At 37.6% G+C, this 19,844-nt stretch overlaps 1 protein-coding gene across 12 annotated transcripts in view; it reads left to right on the top strand.

Annotated features, from left to right (window-relative positions):
• The window catches only part of FAM135B (family with sequence similarity 135 member B), a 274,657-nt gene extending 258,000 nt beyond the window's left edge, over positions 1-16,657 (top strand). For all 12 annotated transcript variants that reach the window (XM_065054475.1, XM_065054472.1, XM_065054474.1 and 9 more), the window contains 3 exons: positions 702-812; positions 3,296-3,409; positions 4,723-16,657. In XM_065054475.1, coding sequence (XP_064910547.1) covers positions 702-812; positions 3,296-3,409; positions 4,723-4,928 — 431 coding nt within the window. In that variant the 3' untranslated portion in view covers positions 4,929-16,657. The remainder of the gene's footprint in view (positions 1-701; positions 813-3,295; positions 3,410-4,722) is intronic.
• Positions 16,658-19,844: the final 3,187 nt, after the last annotated feature.

Raw genomic sequence — 19,844 nt, 5'->3', positions numbered from 1 at the left:
AATAACATGATTTGTACACTAAGGTTGTGGAAAATATTTACTGAAGACTTCAAACCCACACAGAAAAAGATGCAATGAGAGGGGTTTTCAATATCTACTACAAAGTCCAGTTCAGTGCTCCCTGGAACACTCAAAGGTGTGCAGCAGTGTGGTTCCACTGTATTCTTATACTCCTCTGTATGCTGCCTATATAGAGAGGCATCTCCAAGGCTGAAGAAGACACAGTGCTATGGGAATGGAATGTCCCACAGCTAAGCCTTCCTGAATGTTTATGCTACCATGACATGGATAAACATAGAATTATAGAATATTTTAGGTTGGAAGGGACCTCCAGAGCTCATCTAGTCCAACCCCAATGAGTCCAGATCAGGTTGCTCAGAGTCTCATCCAGCCTGACCTTGAATGTCTCCAGGGATGGGGTACCTACCACTTCTCTGGGCAACCCACCTCTTTCAGTGTTTCATCACCCCTATAGTGAAATTTTGTTTTCCTTCTATCTAGTCTAAATCTACCCTCTTTTAGTTTAAAACCATTGCCTTTATCCAGTGAGACTCTTAGACTGTTCTTCCTGTTGACAGCAACATAAGAGGAAACAAAAAACTTATATTGAGTTACAGCACTATCCACTAGGCAAATGTCTTTAATCCCCTTGGCTGATAATTAGCATACAGGATAAAAATATGTACTGATTTTCATTCCAGGTTTATGGCTTATGCAGAAGTTGAAAAAGTCAGGGTCACTTTTACAACTGACCTTCAGGGACAATGCAGATCTGCGCAAATGTTTCCTCTATCAGCTCAGCCAAAAAACGGGTGAGTAAGGCTTGATGTGGCTGTTTAAATCTCAAGGGCTATTCCAAAGGATTGTGCTGGATTGCCATGTCCTCCAGGGAGTAAAGGTAATATACATTTTGCTCATGATGTTTAAACACTCTTGCTTTCAAGAAAGGCTGCTCTGTCTAAAATCTAATATCTATTTTATCTCTGCATTTTTTTCTTTGCCAGTTATTGGTGAATATATTTGCCAATCTGTTAGCATCAAATAAGGCCTCCATGCTATAGTAAACATACACCTAAGTTTATATTCTGCAAGCAAGAAGTATCATTCTTGACAGGTTATCACTGCTTAATTTATGCTACTATATGAAAAATATTTTTCCTTTTTTACTGTTTTTTTTTTAAGTTTAACACCTCTTGCCTCAAAGAAATACGACTCTGAAATGAAGAGCAAATTTTATTCATGTTTATTGTGATACCTTTGTACTACAGAGAAAAATGTATGGCCTCATATTGGAAAAATGAAGTCTAAATTGAGATCTTTTTACCCCTTCCCTAGTCTGTCATGAATAAATGAAATAAATCAGGCTTTTTTTGAGAAAAGAAAGCAAATATAGTCCTTCCATTGAAGCAAATGTTTTCTTTTAAGAGTTATTTTTCACATAGTGTGTGAGCAAATTGATGTTAAGTATGTAGTAACAAGGTCACTACTTGACATTTGTTTCTCATACTTTGGTACACTGCTAATAGGAAATGAAGACTACATTAAGACAAATACAACTTCTTAATTCTTAGTCTGACAGACATACAGCTGTTTCATAATTTTGTGAACACACTACAAAGAATCATAGAATTATGGAATCATAGCATAATTTGCGTTGGAAGGGACCATAAAGATGATCTGTTAATAATTCAAATCCCCCTGCTCTGGGCAAGGACACCTTCCACTAGACCATGTCGCTCAAAGACCCATCCAGCCTGGCCTTGAACACTTCAAGGGAGGGGGCATCCATAGCTTCTCTGGGCAGCCTGTTCCAGTGTCTCACCACCTTCATGGTGAATAATTTTTTCCTTATATCTAATCTAAATCTACCCTCTTTCAGTTTAAAGCCATTACCCCTTGTCCTTTCACTACCTGCACTTGTAAAAAGTCCCTCTCCAGCCTTCTTGTAGGCTGCTTTTAAGTACTGAAAGGCTGCAATAAGGTCTCCGTGGAGCCTTCTCTTCTCCAAACTGAACAACTCCAGCTCTTTCAGCCTGTCTTCATAGGAGAGTGCCCTAGGCCCTCTGACCTTCTTTATGGCCCTCCTCTGAACTTGCTTCAACAGGTCCATGTCCTTCTTATCTTGGAGGCCCCAGAGCTGAATGCAGTACTCCAGGTGGGGTCTCGTGAAGAGTGGAGTAGAAGGGGAGAATCACCTCCCTCGATCTGCAGGTCATGCTTCTTTTGATGCAGACCAGGGTATGGTTGGCTTTCTAGGCAGCAAGCGCACATTGCTGGGTCATGTTGAGCTTCTCATGAACCAACATGCCCAAGTCCTCCTCCTCAGTGCTGCTCTCAATTCATTCTCCACCCAGCCTGCATTTGTACTTGGGATTACCCCGAGCCACGTGCAGGACCTTGCACTTGTCCTTGTTGAACTTCGTGAGGTTTGTGCAGGACCACCTCTCAAGGCTGTCAAGGTCCATGTGGATGGCATCACATGCCTCCAGGCTGTCGAACTCACCACAGTTTGGTGTTGTCAGCAAACTTGCTGAGGGTGCACTCAATCTCACATGACATAATCAATGATGTGAAGTTATTGTATCTTGCCTTTATTTGAATTTTCTATTTGGATATTCCCTTTGACTCCTTGGCTCTGATTTCTGTGCAGTACATTTGATATCTGCTTTATTACTATCATGTTCAAATAAAATTGGGTCTACACATGAAAGTCACATTGTATCTTCTGAAGCAAAGAATTCCCAAGCATGTGCTGTGAGTCGAAGTAGTTCGTAGTTTGTTAACTTGATAGGCTGGAGATCTCACAGGCTATAAACGAAGGTGTTGTCCCTGCAAAAGTAGAAAGCAGAAATTTAAAGTGAAGACATTGTCTATGCTTAGGTGAAAAATCTGAAGAAGCAGGTAGGTCCTGATACGAAAATGAGAGATAGCATACTGTGTCTTGGGGCATAAATATTTGCAAGATTAAGGTTTTAATGAAACACTCTTCTTATTGACAGAGACAGGGTTTAGTGGTTTTTGTTTGTTTGTTTATTTTCTTTTTTTTTTTTTTTTTTTCCAGACTGCAATTAACCTGTTTGAATGTTGATAAGTAACAAAGTTTGCAGAAGCAGGAGAAATGGGTTTAAGTTATTAAGACTCTTTCTGAGCTTGTGTTGCATGTTTTAATTATTATAATCTGTTTTGAACTGTAGATTTTCAAATGTGTTTGAACATGGAGTAGTCATGCTGACGCTGTATGTGTTTTCATTGCTGTGCATCATTGTGATAAATGTATTTAATGTATTTGCCACAGGTCTTCAGTACTTTAAAAATGTTGTGTTAGTGGCCTCACCCCAAGACAGATATGTACCTTTTCATTCAGCAAGAATAGAAATGTGCAAAAATGCCCTTAAGGACAGACACACAGGTATGTTTGAGATCCTTTCTATATTTACAAAGCTCTTGAGGAATTGTGTTTTTATGTAACTGAGGACATTGCATTAGAAGGGTTCTTCATCAGCATGATGAAAACTCAAATGTTAATTTGATAAGGAAGAAAATGTTCTCTTCCCACATGAAATTACTGAAATCAATTAAAAAAATAAATAAATTTAAGAAGCTCTTTGCCTGAAGAAAACAAATTTAAATCAGGTCATAATCAAAGGTTTCTTCCGTTTCTTCCCCTTCCCTCTAATTCTAATTTTCTGTAGTTTACTGATTAACTAGTGTTGGCTCACCTTTGTTTCACGTAATGAAATCTCTCTCAGCACATCCAAAGTCATGGGGTTTTCCCTTTGTTTTTAATAGTGTTTGGATGATTGTCACGTACTTTAAGGAACAGACCTAAATTAATATTGGTTTGTAATGAAATCTGTAGAGCACATCAAGATACGTGCTGTCAGAAGCCTAGCCCTCCTGTGACATTAGGCTCTGTATTGTCCCAAGTATTGCCTTTGTTATTACCAGTCTCCCTCCTTTATAAAATGTTTAATGGCTTCCGTTTGATACCGTTTCCAGAAATAATGTTCTGTGTAATTTCATATGCAATTCACATATGTGATTGCCTATAAATTGAGGTAATATTTGGAAGTAGAAAGAGACACCCAGGCCCAATAATCAACATAATTGATTTTTACACGTCTCACCTAAATTACAGCTCTTTCTGTCCTACCTCGGATATGAATTTAAAGGTAATTTTCTGACTCTCCCTTCTGGTGAATATTTCTCAGGGAGATGCTTGACCTAGCAGGAGCTGATCTACATTAAGCGTAGATCATTTCTGAGCATAAGATTCTTGAGCCATTGTTTTTGCCCTATAAACTCCTCAACTATTTGCATAATGTCCTTCCTGCATTAGATTCCCCAGAGAAACCTGAATGGACCTCTATGTCTTGCCAGACCCTTTTTGCATTTGAATTCACAGGGAGTGTGAGTCCAGCCCTCTTCCCCTGAAGAATCAAAAGCAATTCCTTCTGCCACATGGAAAATTAGGCTAAATGCTGAGGAGTATCCCACTCTTCATGCTAGTAGCTACAGCAGACCTCTTAAGATGGCCAGTGCTTCAGCTAGGTTCACAGCATCCCAGCACTTTGCAACTTTTTGAAATGGACTGCTACCTCTTGCAATTTTGGCCTTGCTTCCATTTTCCTTCTCATTGTGACTATAAATAAACAATACGGGAAGGAAAGAGGGAATCTGGCAGCTTTGGCATGTAGGTTTGATCTCTAAACTCTTTTGCAGGTCCTGTTTATGCAGAAATGATTAACAACCTGCTCCAGCCTTTGATTGAGGCAAAGGACTGCACTTTGATCAGACACAACGTGTTCCATGCTCTGCCAAACACGGCCAACACGTTGATAGGCCGGGCTGCCCACATTGCTGTGCTGGACTCTGAACTTTTCCTGGAGAAGTTTTTCCTCGTGGCAGGACTCAACTACTTCAAATAGTGCCTGAAGTACAGGGTAGCAGAGGCAAACCTTTTCACTGAGTGGAAAAGGATCCCTCAGAGAGAAGAGTGCTGTGTTAGAAATGAGATCAGGTGGGACTTTCAAACTCTGCATTTCTGTTTCAGAGAATGAAGTGCTATGGCTTTAAGGCATTCAAGCTTCCAAATATTGGTGCTTTTGGAAGAAATAAATATTCCTCTTCAGTTTCTCTGTTCTTTGTCCACATAAAGACATGAGCCACTTCTGAAGTACAGAATCAGAATAAGAAGGCTAATTCTCTAAATGTGATTGGACCAATGTGATTCTGGTTTCTCTTGAATATTAACCCTGGAACCTGGATGTCCTTGGTTTAATGCTTATTTACGTATTAACAAAGCTATACATTTTAACCACTTTTGAGGTAGTCAAAGCAAGAGGAAACAAGCATATACGAACTCAGGTTAAAACTTCCTTTGTGATGAAATAAGAAGTTTGAAAAACTTTTATGAAAGTTTCAATGTTTCCATTTGTTGAGAGAAAATAATTAGATGGTTCCATAACTGGTAATAATTTGTAACATACATACGTTCAGATAATAGAAAGGAGTGAAATAGTTAACATAGAATGAAGAAATATTGATATTTGTCTTAAAAAAAACACATAAAAAGACAAACAAAAACTTTATGTTGCGAAGAATTTTGTTCAATTTAGAAGCTACCAAACCAAGAGGAGTCCATTGGATTATGTGTGAAATAACAGTGGCATCTATTAACATTTCTTCTGTTTACATTTATAGAGGATCATTATTGTACCTGTTATAACCTTAGAGGTACAATTTTTGCTTTTACATTTGTATCTAAGTACATTTATCCCCAACATATTTTTATATTTATTGTTTTGATAAGAAATTCAAAATTTAGCCCTAAAAAACTAAACAAGACACACCCACAAAAAAAAACCCCAAACAAACAAACAAAAAAGAAATACTGGAGACATAGAATGGTAAGGATTGTTGAAAGCTTAAAAAATATAAAGACGTCTTCTTAGGCTCCTCTGCAATGCTTTGTTAATGCTTTACTAGTGCCCGTTTGAAGTGCCACATACAGACCTAATTATTATATGAAGACAGCTGGTTGAAATATTTAAATCTTTATTCATACAAGCATATCCAAATTGTTTTTAACGGTTTGGGAAAGAATGCATTTTTCGCCTTTTTAGGTGGTGGTTCATGTTTTTTTTCATTTAAATTTTTATCAAAAAAGTTATCAGATTTAAAGTGATCAATTTCAACAGCTTTCTATACACTTTCATAACATTTTGATAAATGTTCAGTGTCACAGCATTTTTTTTTTCAAAAAAGAGAAAGTGAATAATTCTTCACAATGATTTTTATTTGAAAGGAAGGAAATTTTAATGCAAATGTAATTTATTTAAAAAACCATAAGTGACCAGCCTTCTGTATCTTGTGACAAATAGTATTAAAAAAAAAGACAAAGGTGATTTCAGCTGTCAAGACTCTCACCAGTAACTTAAGATGAAGATAGTAGAGATTTCTGAAATAAGAGAGTTAAAAAGGGAAAAACAAGCAAATAAACAAACAAAACAAAACAACACAATCACAGATAAATATTTGTACATGCAAAAAGCTAGATTTTTCAAAAGAGGAAAACTTACACAGAATTAATTCAACAAAAGAGTGGTGAGCAAACTGGTAAAGGCTGCTAAAGAACAAGGATGGTTTGCTAATGTAGGTGTGTTTTTAAAATAGAAAGGAGAAAGAAGAAGCGTACAAAGGGGTGGCATTAAAATCGCCTGAAAACAGGAAAGTATATTCTGCCCCGCAAAGGGGCAGAAATGTTATAGAAACAGTTGCATGATGTGTTTCAATATTGACAAGCTTCTTAAACAATAAGTATTACCTCAAGTACTTGAATTAACTAGACAGATACTATTTTACCTCCCCCCACCTTTTATAAATTGACAGTTTAAAGCTAAAATCTGGATTTACCCAGTTAACAAATTAATTCTGTCAGGAATCAAGAACTTCTGGTTCCCACTTCTTGCTTGGGAAGACATTATCACTTTTTGGCCTCAACATTTCAGTGGCAGCTATATTTACATATCACAGCTTACTTCTTCCTTGATAAACTGTTTACAGTATTTTAAATATAATGGGACATGCAGGTGAAGCTGTTATACAGTGCAGTGGTTTTGAGCCACAAGACATGGACTTCCAAGATATATGTGGCAAACAAGAAAATACAGCAATCTACAACCGTCAGCAAGCTTCATTGTGCTCTATGAGGGTCTGCTTCTCTTCTAGAATATGTTCAGGAGTCTGCCAACAGAACGTTTTGAAAAACATTAAGAGAGAAGTTAGTTTACACATATATACATGCCTAATACATGTGTATGTCTGTATGTGTACAGTCTTTGTGTTTTTTTCAAGGTCTCACACACCAACTTTCTCGATCCTGAGTGTACCAAGCCTGACAACATACCAATGTAGATGTTCTTACATTGGGTTTGTTGATTTCTTACCTTTCCTTGTACATCAGGCAGCATTCCCAGCCTTCTGTTTGTGTGATTATGAGGGAAAGGAAAGGTGAAAAGGTCTCTTTTGTACTCCTGCAGAAACTGGTGGGCATTTCAGTATATTCAAGTTCACATTCTCTACTGCCACCAGTGCTCTGGCTGACTGATAAACATACCTAAAGGTTTCTGTGTTCTTATACATACAATATTCTTCCATGGCTCAGAGTCTGATTTCACAATTGGAGCTGGATTGTACATGGAGTTGGATTAGGTTCATATAATTTGCTCCTTGCGGGGTATCACAGAGAGCTTCTGTGGACCCTTAGAAAAATCTGGGGGTGTCATTCCTGTGAAATGATGAAACACAGGATTTTTCTTGCTTATGCTGGCAGAACATTGTAATATTGTGGGTAATATTGACGGTAACAGTCTAGCTGAGCATTCATTTTAAGGTTCTCAGAATATTCTCTATAGCTTAAGAATTCCCCTCATAACAAATAGCAAAAAATAGCAAAATGACTGCACTGTTAGCATCTTTGTTTCTGTCTCTACCTTCAGATTATTAATATATTATCCTTTCACACACACACAAAAATATATTGAAGTACTGTATTATGACAAGGATTTCCTTTCAAACTGCACAGGCTCCTCTTGACTTGATATTTCTACGACTCAGTGCTTAAATTCTTAAGTGAAGCTCCCACATTCACAGAAGATGACACAGTTTTTCAAGAACTTGGACAGAGAAGGGACAACCATGACATTTTTGTAGCTTGTCAATGTCCAGAGCCAGCTCTGAGTTTTATGTTAGCTGTATGTGAAGTGAAACTCCTCCTCTATGGGATTCTTAAGTTATGAATTAAAAAAACCAGCAGCGTAGGGTTGTTTCGTTAGCATCTAGAAGTCTTACAAACAGCGCTGAGGATCTCCTGGCTCAAAAAAATAAAGTGCATTTGACTGTTAAGGTTTTCCAGGGTTAAAGATGAAGTCTGGGCTATAGCCCAGATGAGTAAGTTCTCTGAAGGAAATTTGGTAGCCCATATGTAGGAAAAGAGCAGCAAAGACAGAGGATCTCAGGAATTTGAAAGACAGGGACAAAGACAGGAAGGAGAACAGGAAGGTACACCAACAAGGGTGAATTTCACAGAATCACAGAATTAAAAGATATATTGTTCTTTGAAACGAACCATGAAGCCATTTCCTTTTCAGTGACTGTTATCTAGGTTGGAATGGCACAGTAATTCTGGAAGAAAGAAACAAAATTAATCAGTTTATTGACAAGCTCATAGAAGGTCATGATGAAAAGACACAAAGATGCCTTGTCTTGTTTTCAATCTTTATTTAATCTTTAAATAAAAATTATATATAAGAAGACTAAAGCATTTAAAAAGATTGGCATTAACTACTTTAAAAAAATTGAAGCACTTGAAAACATTGCATTTATAGCAATTCAGTGGATATCATGCCTTTGTTAATAGTTGGATTTTTTTTCCACTATTTTGGGACTCTTAGAGCCCACTGAGCTTCACTTTTGAAATAATTTAATCTCTCCTGAAATGGAAGATTTGTTTCTTGAATACGGATGGAAAGAAATTGCAGTAGTGATTAATTGTGAGTAGAGGAGGGGCAGAAGAGCTAGTTCTTTCTGCAGTTGGGCTGAGGATTTTTGAAGGGGTGCTTTTTAATCTCCTTGTAACAGTTGCTTTCTAACCTGCATAAAACCTGGAGAAAGCTCTGGAGATGTATCTACTTCAATGACATAATTCAGCCTGTCTAATTTCATCACTGTCTTTGTGCTTAAAAATTAGTCGCAAAAGTAATTTGTTCTACTAAAATAAAAGCATTGCTTTCTCTATTTAGTCAATGAAGAGAGGTATGTACTACTGAGACTAATTCTGTTTTCTGCTTTTTTGGGATTCAGGGTTACTTACCTGTCTTCTCTGACCAGGTAACTTACTGTAAGAGTCACTTTTTGAGTGTCTAAGAGATAGAAAAAATGTAGAAGCCCAGGATCCATGGATTAGGTGACATCCCTAATTATTAGCTCTTCAGTTTTTCATACTTAGGTGGTATTTTTGACTGTATAATTTGATATAAAAGCAAACACTGAAGAGATGAATTGTGGTCCTTTAAAATTTGGCAGGAAATGTGTCTTTTCCCAGACTTCAATGCATGATGATTTTCTCTTTAACAAAATTGTTTATTTGTTTACAAAATCAGGTCTGTCCACTGACAATAGAGGAAGTTAAAATTGCTTAAAGCATTGGGTTCTAAAGGCTTGAAACCTTAGCAGAGGGCTTTGGAAATTACTAACAGGAATGCTGAGCTCTATTTTGCTTCAAAGCACTTCACTGCCCCATCCTCTTCACTGTTCCCTTGCCAGACAAGAGCCACTCTTGAGAGAGAAAGCTATCACAAGATGATGTGAAAACTGGGAATTCAAGCCAAAGCTTTCATTAGTTTGTAGGTTCTTCTGGTGCTTTCTGCTTTCTTCTTACCTCTGCTTTTGAAATAGATAAGTGGTGATGCAGGAGAAAGCTGAGAACTTCTAATAACAGGTTTAGACCCTTGTGGAGGTTTATGCAAATATCCCATGAAAGTTTTTATGTAATGAATAGTCATGGGGCACTTTGCAGCAATCTCAGCCTGCCAATATGTGTCAGCCTAGCTGAGTGATTTATTTTTTTTCTTTTTGTTCATTGTGGACTTAAATTTCAATTTAAAAATTGTGATCAGAACTGCCTAACCTATTTCAGTCCAGCTGGTCATTTAGAAGCTAAAGGTCATGTCCATGGAGAACTCTTATGGAGTGTTTTATTCTATTTCAGTACATATGCTTAGTAATATTGATGTTGAATGTTGTCAAGTAATTGACAACTTCTAGCTCAATCTTAAATATTTATTTACCCCTCCCCAAAACTTCCAGTGTATATTTAATAATTTATTTTTTTCAGGTATAAATCAGTACAAATCCATGTCTACTGGAGTCAGAGCTCAGACTACCCATTCTTATTCTTTAATGCAAGAGCTTTCTGGCAAGCTATAGCACCAGAGTCTTGAGAACTTCATGTAATATAACAGAATTATATGCACAGATAATCAATGAAGTAAAAATCAGTCCATTAATGATTGGTGTAAAAAAATACATAGTCTGGAAGTCTCCCCTCCCTTCCTCTCTGACATTCCTGGTTGCTGAGAACAGAACTCTAGAAATTAAAGAAAAAAGTATCATGTAAGTGATTAACATCTCTTTAAGTTGACAGAACTGAGGGCTGTGCCCCTTTAAAGAAAAATACAATTATAATTATTTGTATTTAAAATGTTCTACAGGCCTGGCCCAGATAATTCCAAAATCAACTGAAAGGTCTCAATACTTCTAACAGTGCCACATATAGCCATGCAGAGTGGTTCTTGCCACTTGAATATTCAGTTGATAGTGTTTGCTGCAGACACTGTGAAGTCAGTGCAAACATGCATTTACAAATAATATTCAGCACTAACATTCTATTTATCCAGGAGTGGTACATCATGTTCACACATTCATTCCAGTCAATTTTCTCAGCCCTTCATATAAAAATTGTTATCCACCTATCCAAACATATCACAGAGGGTGAATATTGTACTTCATAAGGAACAGCTGGAAGTCTCCCAGTCTAAATCCTGTTCAAAGCAGGATATGATGACCATCATGGTAAGGCCAGCCACATCTTTGTCTTGCCGAGTCTCGAAAACTCCTGGTCATGGATGTACTTCATATACTCTGGATTACCTTTCCAACTGAAGCAAAAAAATAAAATTAAATTAAATTAAAAAATCTAATTTGAACTTCCCAAACTACAATTTCTCTCTGTTACTTGTTATTATACATGTTTTTATTCCATGAGGAAGATCTTAGAATCATGGACTCATAGAATAGTTTGGGTTGGAAGACACCTTCAAAGATGAACTAGTCCCACCCCTGTCATGAGCAGGGACATATTTGCCCAGATCATGTTGCTCAGAGCCCCGTCCAGCCTGGCCTGGGATGTCTCCAGGGATGGGGCATCCACCACCTCTCTGGGCAACCTGGGCCAGTGTTTTATGACCTTCATTGCAAAAATTCTTCCTCATGTCTAGCCTGAATCTAGTTTAAAACTATTTCTCCTTGCCCCATCACAACAAATTCTGTCCTCATCTTTCTTATAGGCTCTTTTTAAGTACTGAAAGACTGCAACACGGTTTCCCCAGAGCCTTCTCTTACCCAGGCTGAACAACGCCAACTCTCTCAGCCTGTCCTCATAGGAGAGGTTTTCCATCCCTCTGACCATGGCATATCACTATCATTTATGGACCTATTTTTCTGCACATGATACGTCTGGCCCTCCATCACACCCTTGGCATGCACACTGCCATGCTAATTGTTTCCCTCCTGTTTTTGCACATCTTATTTGAGGTGACCTTAGCCGTTGGTAAGCTTTAGGCACAGATAGTGAGAAAGCCTAATGTGAGTCTGCTCCACCCTTGTATGGCAGACAGGGGTGATCACTTACCTTGTGATCATCAGGTCCATGACATGCTGCTTCCTGACAGTCTCTGGTTTGAAAGAGTTACTGCTGCCATTTCTTCTCTGTTTTAGTAAGACTATACGATACATATGCACTTCCCTAAGACAAATCCATGCACTGAATAGAAAGGCTTATGAAAACAGTTTAATCAGTGTCTATACTGATTGAAATGCAGATGAGTCAGATCTTCCCTGCATAGGATAAAAGCAAAAAAAATAAATATGTATAAACTCTTCTTATGCAAAAGGTCAGACTAAATTAGCTTCTATTACAACCTTGAAACTTGATTTCTCTGCTTTCGAAAATTCAACTCTCCACTTTCACTCAAAGTGCTGCAAGATCCTATTATCTGTGTAGCAAACTAACCACATCTGTCTGAAACCGATTTGCACACATACATATATATGCCAGAAGTACATCGGCTGTATGAATGGAGCTGCACATCTTCGAGAAGCTTCTGCCTCTGAACATTTGAGACTGTGACACAGTGAAGAGGACTATATTTATAGCAATCCAGCATGCCTTTCAGTCTTTGAAAGCTATCAGCTACAAACACAAAGAGCTTATCCAAAGGAACAAAAAAAAACAACTCTTCCACATAAAAGTCCAGTCTCAAAACACTCCTTTTATTTTATTTTAGAGTGGGTGGTTTGAGTACCGTGATGGCCTTGCTTATTCTTTACTTCCCATAAATGGTGTTATGCTAATTAATGCAACACCTTCTGGTGCTGAAAGCCCCCAATATTTCAATTTTCATGGCTGTTGCTAGTAACTGAATTAAGAAGTTTTTCCTTCCTTCCTGAAAGCATAAGTGCTAGTAGAAATATGTCTGTCCTAATCCTGGAGAAATGTTCACTTACTCTTTGCTATTTTTATAAGGATAATACCACCTGCATGCTTCCCAAATGTAGAAAGAAGTCCAGGCATTTCTGAAACCCTATATACATCAGCTGCATGCATGGGGAAGGTTAAAGAAGGGACTGTGGGAACTGTTCTGATTTGGGGTGTGTTATCACTCTCAGTAAAAATGAAAAAGCAAAATGTAGCTAATGTATGACATATATACCGTATGTGTGGTGTACCGTACATGCATATGCATGTAGAAAATGTCTTTTCCTTTAGGTAATGTACGTTATAGTCCCAAATGTGATAAATGTATATTCCCATCCACAGTGTACGTATGCCATACCATACTTCAAGGCTGGTGGTGACTGTTCAGTCCAATAGGTTTCTGTTAATTTTGGGGGGAGTTTGTTTTGGTTATCCTCCAGAACACTGGTGAAAGAGCACTTTGCTGGCTTCATCCAAGTCATCAGAGGAGAGAGATTGTTTTGTACAGTGATTTGTCAACCCCTTGGCACACCATTAATCAACTAACCTTATCTAAGCAGTCTTGAATTTGATGTGTGTTATCTATCACCTCCATGGTTTCCATGGTCAATGCAACACGTCAAACAGACCTGCCCTATCTCCTGAGATAGGAAGCTTGTCACCATTTTTAATTTTCCTTTACATCTATCCTCTTCAACCAAACATTCATTTTTAAGCTGATAGACCAATAATTTATCAGCCTGGCCACTCTTCTTGTTAATTTTAGTCTTACATATATCTGACTATGCACCCAGTTTGGGAAATAAGCTTTTTCTTTTTCTGCCATCTAATCTTATGAAGTATGAGGGAGCTCAGTCTAGACAAGCCATGGTACTACTTTGTGACTGCATGTCTGGAAAACAAACAAAACAGCAAAACTCCACTGTAGTGTTTTCTAGGTTTATTTTCCACTCTATGTATTTTTCCAAGAAAGAAGAAACACTGATATTTTGTCCCATGCCTTTTAGGTTCTCCACCTGAGCAAGAAGCCAGATATAGTTCTAGTAGACTACAGGTGGGAGAAGGCAAAGATGCAGGATAAATCCTCCTCTTTCTATGATGTGACAGAAATATATCCCCACCAATATGTCAGTAATGACAGAGAAAGCACAAAGAATATTTTCACAAACACTATCCACTTCACAAAAATAAATAATTGCAGTATATTATTGTATGTTTAGGAGAAGTATCAGGTCAAAATCAAAACACAGATCAGTATATTCCAAAACAAAAATTTCAGATATAAATTGAAATTTATGTTTGTGTTTTGTTACTTGGATTTTTTTCTAATATTAAGTTTTCTTAAATGCTGAACAGTTTAATCCACTGGTGAATTTCTTGGGGTTGAGCAATGAATCCCTGCGTTACTGAAGGGTTTTTTTAACCACAGTCTTAAACTAAGTCCTCAGTCATCTTCATAAATTCCCTAATATTTACCCAAGACCTTTTTAAAAAAAAAAAATCTGACTTTCAATCTCCATCTTTCTGCTTATGCTTAGACAATTAGCTACAGCACCTGAGACTCTCAGATGTCAGAAAATTAAGCTTTCTCTTCATATAGAATTACCTTCAATGAACAGTACAAGCCTTAATGTGGAAGACTTACCTGCTGGGCTCCTTCTTTCTTGTTTAGAGGGAGATTATGGTAATGAGTGTCTAATTTAGGCAAATCAGGGAAACAGATGAATCCTGTCCTCTCTCTTACCACTTTGTTCCACACTGCAAATTCACACTCAGGCACTTAAAGTTAGAAAATTCTGGTCTAAATATTCCAAACCAAACACATCTGGGAGCCAGGTCTTCATTGATGTCATATCTTTCTCTGTATGCAATGTACAAGAATAATTACTCTGTTTTTGAAGGTGGAACCATTATCTTGGTTTGAGAGTCTTGGAAACCTTGATGAAACTTTCTTTAAAGTGTATTAAAATTGTAACCCTCAAAATCAGGCTTCATCTTTTTAAAGTTAGCAATGGCATCAACAGTAACTTCTCAGTTGTTCAGTATCTATTCAAATGGAACACCTTACACTGCCAGAATAATTCTCAGTCCTAAAACTGGACCTTCACCATTCCTCAACTGATACGTGGAATGTATTTCAGTAGACAGGAGCATAGTTCTGAGAATATCCTTATCCTATGTTTCAAAGAGTTGTAATAATAAGGAAATACCCCTCAGAATTAAAACCTACTATTTCCTGTAATTAATTAGCTCTGGAAGTGGTTTTCTTTAAGCATCCTTCTACAGTTGTTGGTTAATAAGGACAAAGCTAAAAGTTGTGGGTTTTTTTAAAGAAATAACATATTTTTTTCAGACAAACAACAAAGTACTATTGGGCTGAATTTTAAATTATTAATTTCAACTTCAAACCATTCAATTCTATTTTTCATAAAAATTTATAAAAAATCAAGAGGCTGTCCCCCGGACGTACCAACCCTTTGTACCTATGTGTAACGGATGTGAAATACTAGCCTTGGTAAACATGCCCATGTTTGTGCACAAAGGCTGCAAAGTGATGCATCAGAGATATATCATTCTCCAAGTACTTCCTTAAGGCTGATTGTGCAAGGCAAGCAATATGCGTGATATAACTGGTGCATGTGACAGTAAGTACAACCTTGTGCAAATTTGGATTTAGAGACAGTAACTTAATACTGAGGCTGAACTTTGCAGATGAGAAGTCTATGGCATTTTTAATTATAACCATTTCTGTGGTTTGAATATGAGTATAACTGATTCTGTCCTGTGACACTAGAGGTTGTACTTTTAAATGAAACATCATCGTGTTTGATTGAAGCAGTAAAGTTTCTCTCGAATTATATTTCAAATCAGACAGAAGAGGCAATAATTAGAGGTTGTGAGCTTGAAAAATCTGTACTATTTATTTATTTATTTTAAAGATGTCAAGATTTACAACACATGGTCTGTCTGCTTCTTTCTGATTTACTTCCTTTTCCCTAACGAACATTTGTCAACTGCCATACACTTCAATTTTCTTTAACTACGTCTATCAAGATTTAAGTGGAACATTGAAAAACCAAAACTGATCTCACAAAGTGGAAACAAATAAAGTTGAGTCAATTCCATGACATCTTAGGGAAAACAGAGATGCTACTCAGTTTTCTTGAAATGCAGGTTCTGATTCAGCAGCATTCAAATGGTCTTGACTAAAGGTCTGATCCCAAGAAATGCTGCTCAAATGCATTCTTGATATAATGGTCCAGATTCCCAGGTGGATTAACCTGATAAAACAGTTTATACAGTCTAAGGATATTGCTGAATGGCAGTCAGTAGCATTCACAGTGTCTCACAGTCAGACCACAAGAAGATTGCAAATGTCCTGAGCTCTTTTTCAGGCCAATTTTCCAGTTTGTCAACTGTGTTTTAAAAGTAGTGTCTTTTTAGACAAACACAGACCTCTCCAAGGGATCAAGTCAATGGATAAATGTGGACAGTTCCTTCTAAGCTAAGGGAAAGGGCTTTTAATTTTTAAATCCACTACTTTGAATCATGACCATAAAAAAAAGCTGAAGAATTGTGACATGGTCCCTTGTATAAACAAGATCATGAATGTAAAGCTTATAATGCCACTGTGAAATTTTAATGCTTATTTATTATGGTTATGATGAAACCTGTATAATAAGATGATGATGATGATAATAATAATAATAACAATAATAATGAATAGTCATCAGTGCCAATATGATTCTACTATTTTTCTACATATGCTTTATCGTGGCATTTTGTGTAGCTTGTGTTATGTGTAAAGAAATGTCAATAAAATCTTTGCTTCCTTTTGTCTGTACCTTGTGTGATTCTTGATACTTAGACAGGAAGTTCCTCAACTCCTTTTGTCTGTGTAGCAAGGGGCAAACATGATGACAGCGATAAAGACAAGTAGAACATAATATGCTCAAGAATGAAACAATAGAATAGATGAGCTATATGAAGGACTGTGGGTGACTCAGACTGTCCTGTTTGGAAGAACGCAAAACAGCTCTGACTTACTAAATCAGTGATTATTAAATGTACTAATCATGTCCTAAAAGCACTTTAACAGGAAGCTCTTTTTGATCGCTTAAATGTATGAAACCTTGAAGCAGCAAAACTTTGAAGGTAGCAAATTAGTGAATGTTTGAACACTTTTTTTTCTAGGTCTTTCTGTGTTTAAGAACTCATTTCAGGAATGCAGTTCTTAAGTAGACTTGAATTCCTCTGGTCTCTTTTATTCAGAACGTGAACTGCCTTACACCCAGCTGCACACTGTCCTCAGGAGTTTATAGATATGTGTGGGGTGGGGCTGAGGGGGTTTACTCTTTCTTCATGCTGGTGTGGCAATGGCTATACCGGTTAACAGAACAAGGAAAAGACATTTCTTCTTTTTGTCCAGTCAAATGGACAGGGCCTATAGCTATAAGTTCTGGACTTACCCCACAAATTTCCATAACAATAAAACTGTACTTAAAATTAGTCACAGCTGTATATCAGCAACACAAACATCTCTTTATACTTGCCTACTAGCAAGGATATATCCCTCTCTATTTGTTTAATTTTACCCCAGAGGTATTTACAGACTGCTAATGCCATCACTGGTATAGTGTGGTATGACAGGGTCCATCATTGGATATCTATGTTGGGAAATGGAAAGGAAGTGAAGCAAAGCAGAGCGCAGTCCCAGAAGAAATTTCCTGGCCCTAACTAGTGTATCTTTATGTTATTTCAGGCAGTTCTTGTGAAAAAAGAGGTGTTGAAAGGTGTCTTTCACAGAGTCCAAAATATAGCAAAAACTGATGCAGAAGCTGACGGAAGCCTGGACAGAAGCAGGGACAGGGTGCAAAATTTAGGGGATTGCTGCCTTCATGTTGCAAACTGATTGATGCTCAACAAAGGGTTGTATTGTTGTGTCTCTGTATAGACAGATTTTTTTCTGGCTCACTTCTCAATCATATCAAATGGCAAAGGCACCAGCATCAGGGAAGGGATAATTAGTGCATTGGTTAAATGCATTTCCCTTTTATTTCTGATTATAATTACATTTCCCTCTCACAGGCAGAAAATTAATTGGCCTCACCTTAATCCTAACAAGTCATTTGTCCATCCTCATAGTGTTACAGGAGTTGGCATATTATCTGGGATTTGGCAGAATGTACCTCAAAGCAATCAGGAGAAGCAGATAAGCAGATATTCTGGTCAATGTCAGGAGAGGCTCATTGGCACAACTATGCTGTATGGCCAAACCAATGCCAGTTTTAGGATGTCTGATCCAAATCAGTATTTTCAGTCCATTCTTTTAAAAAAATACTGAAAATAAATTATTTCTGTGAGTCAAATTGTGATACCATATGGCAAAGTGTAACCTCATCAGATTCTAGTATTGTGCCAGGGACTCCTAGTGAAAAAGCACCACAAACTGTTTTCATGAGTGTCCAAGATGAAGCAGGTATTTTCCAAAAAGATCTATGGTACAGTCCAGACACTGTTTAGATTTCAGTGTACGTTTCAGAGGCACAAGTGTTTCCTAGACCAACAAAGTAAGATGAGAGCAATACTTTGAGAGACAGGTCTAGATATTCTAGAAGGCAAGAGTCAGATGCCTGTAAAGGGATGAAAGCTCTGTTTGACTCTTGGGATACCTTCTTAGGAGAGTGTAACAGCAAGGGGTACGTATGGCCTTCAGACATAGGGTGAATCACAAATAACTTCATGGTGGGCATGAGCAACGTGAAGCAGAGAGCAGGTCACATGAGCTTTTCTTTTCAAGACTAGGGCCAGTCTGTGTTTGGTTTTGTTTTTTTTTCCTTTATGGTTGGAGCGCTAAAAACAAGTAGATAGGCTAGTAAAATGTTACTCTATAACCTAAAGTGAGTATGGTTTAAAGCCTCTGAAACAGCTGGAAGCACGGTGCATTCTGCTTGTGCGTATGGCTGGGCTTTGATCCAGTTCTCCCACACGTAAATTATACCTCTAGCTGCAATCTGTGTCCTTTCCCATCGTTGTTATATCCCAATTTCTCTCTTCTAGCCTATGCCCCCAACACAAACACAACCTTCTTCCCTGCCCATTACTGAAGACAGTGCATGATGGACTATTGACTGTAGAAGTCAGGAGGCAAATTTAAAGCTAAAGAGGTTGAATTAGTGCAGACCCAAATACCTATTGACACAGTTAAGACTGTAATTAGCAAACAAATAAGCCAAAACTTGTCTGCTGGACTTTGAGTTCATTACTGTGCTGGAAGTGAGACCTAATTACTCTAGAAAAGAATTAGATTGTGGGCTTTCTGCATTCCATCCTCCCAGGTGTCATTGATCAGACACTGATACGTAAACAGAGGTGGTATTAGCAACCTATTCTTCAGCTCGGAGGATTCCTGAGAGCTCACACTGGCCCGATCAGGTTTTCATTATCGTGCCCCAAAGAAGTTTCCACTCTAGCTTGAGTCAGAGGAGTGAGACGTATAGTCTGCCTACAGAGATAACATTAACATTTAGTATACTTAGAGTTAACACTCTGTATGCCTTTGTCCAAATAGGCAATCCTTAGCTTCATATTAATACAAAATTGCACACATTTGGAGAGACAAATGAAACTTGGGCTGTGCTTTTCTTCTTTGAGCCATGAAATTGCAAATAAGAATCAACACCTAAATTGGAAATCTTTTATAATTGCTTGACTTTTCTCCCTCTCATGCATGTCTATTGCATTTTATGTTTAAACTCAGCCATTTATGAAGCATTAATAGTAATTTTTGCTCCCACATATAGAATAGGTTCATCCCATAAGCAGCATGAAGTGGGTTTTTAAAGCAGTGCTCGTTGCAGGGACTGCAGAGGATGATGGTGTTATTCCATAGGTATATGGGAAGTCTGCCTTGCACTGTGAGGTACGGATAGATTAGCTCAAGAAACACCGATATGCTCCATCAATTTGTTAGACACATACTGTGATTTCTCTACCAAATTTTACATTATTTTGGTGGACTTGGACA

The sequence above is a fragment of the Columba livia genome, chromosome 2, assembly GCF_036013475.1.
Source record: "Columba livia isolate bColLiv1 breed racing homer chromosome 2, bColLiv1.pat.W.v2, whole genome shotgun sequence".
NCBI classification, from domain to species: Eukaryota; Metazoa; Chordata; class Aves; order Columbiformes; family Columbidae; genus Columba; species Columba livia.
This window is presented reverse-complemented; position numbering and strand designations above follow the sequence as displayed.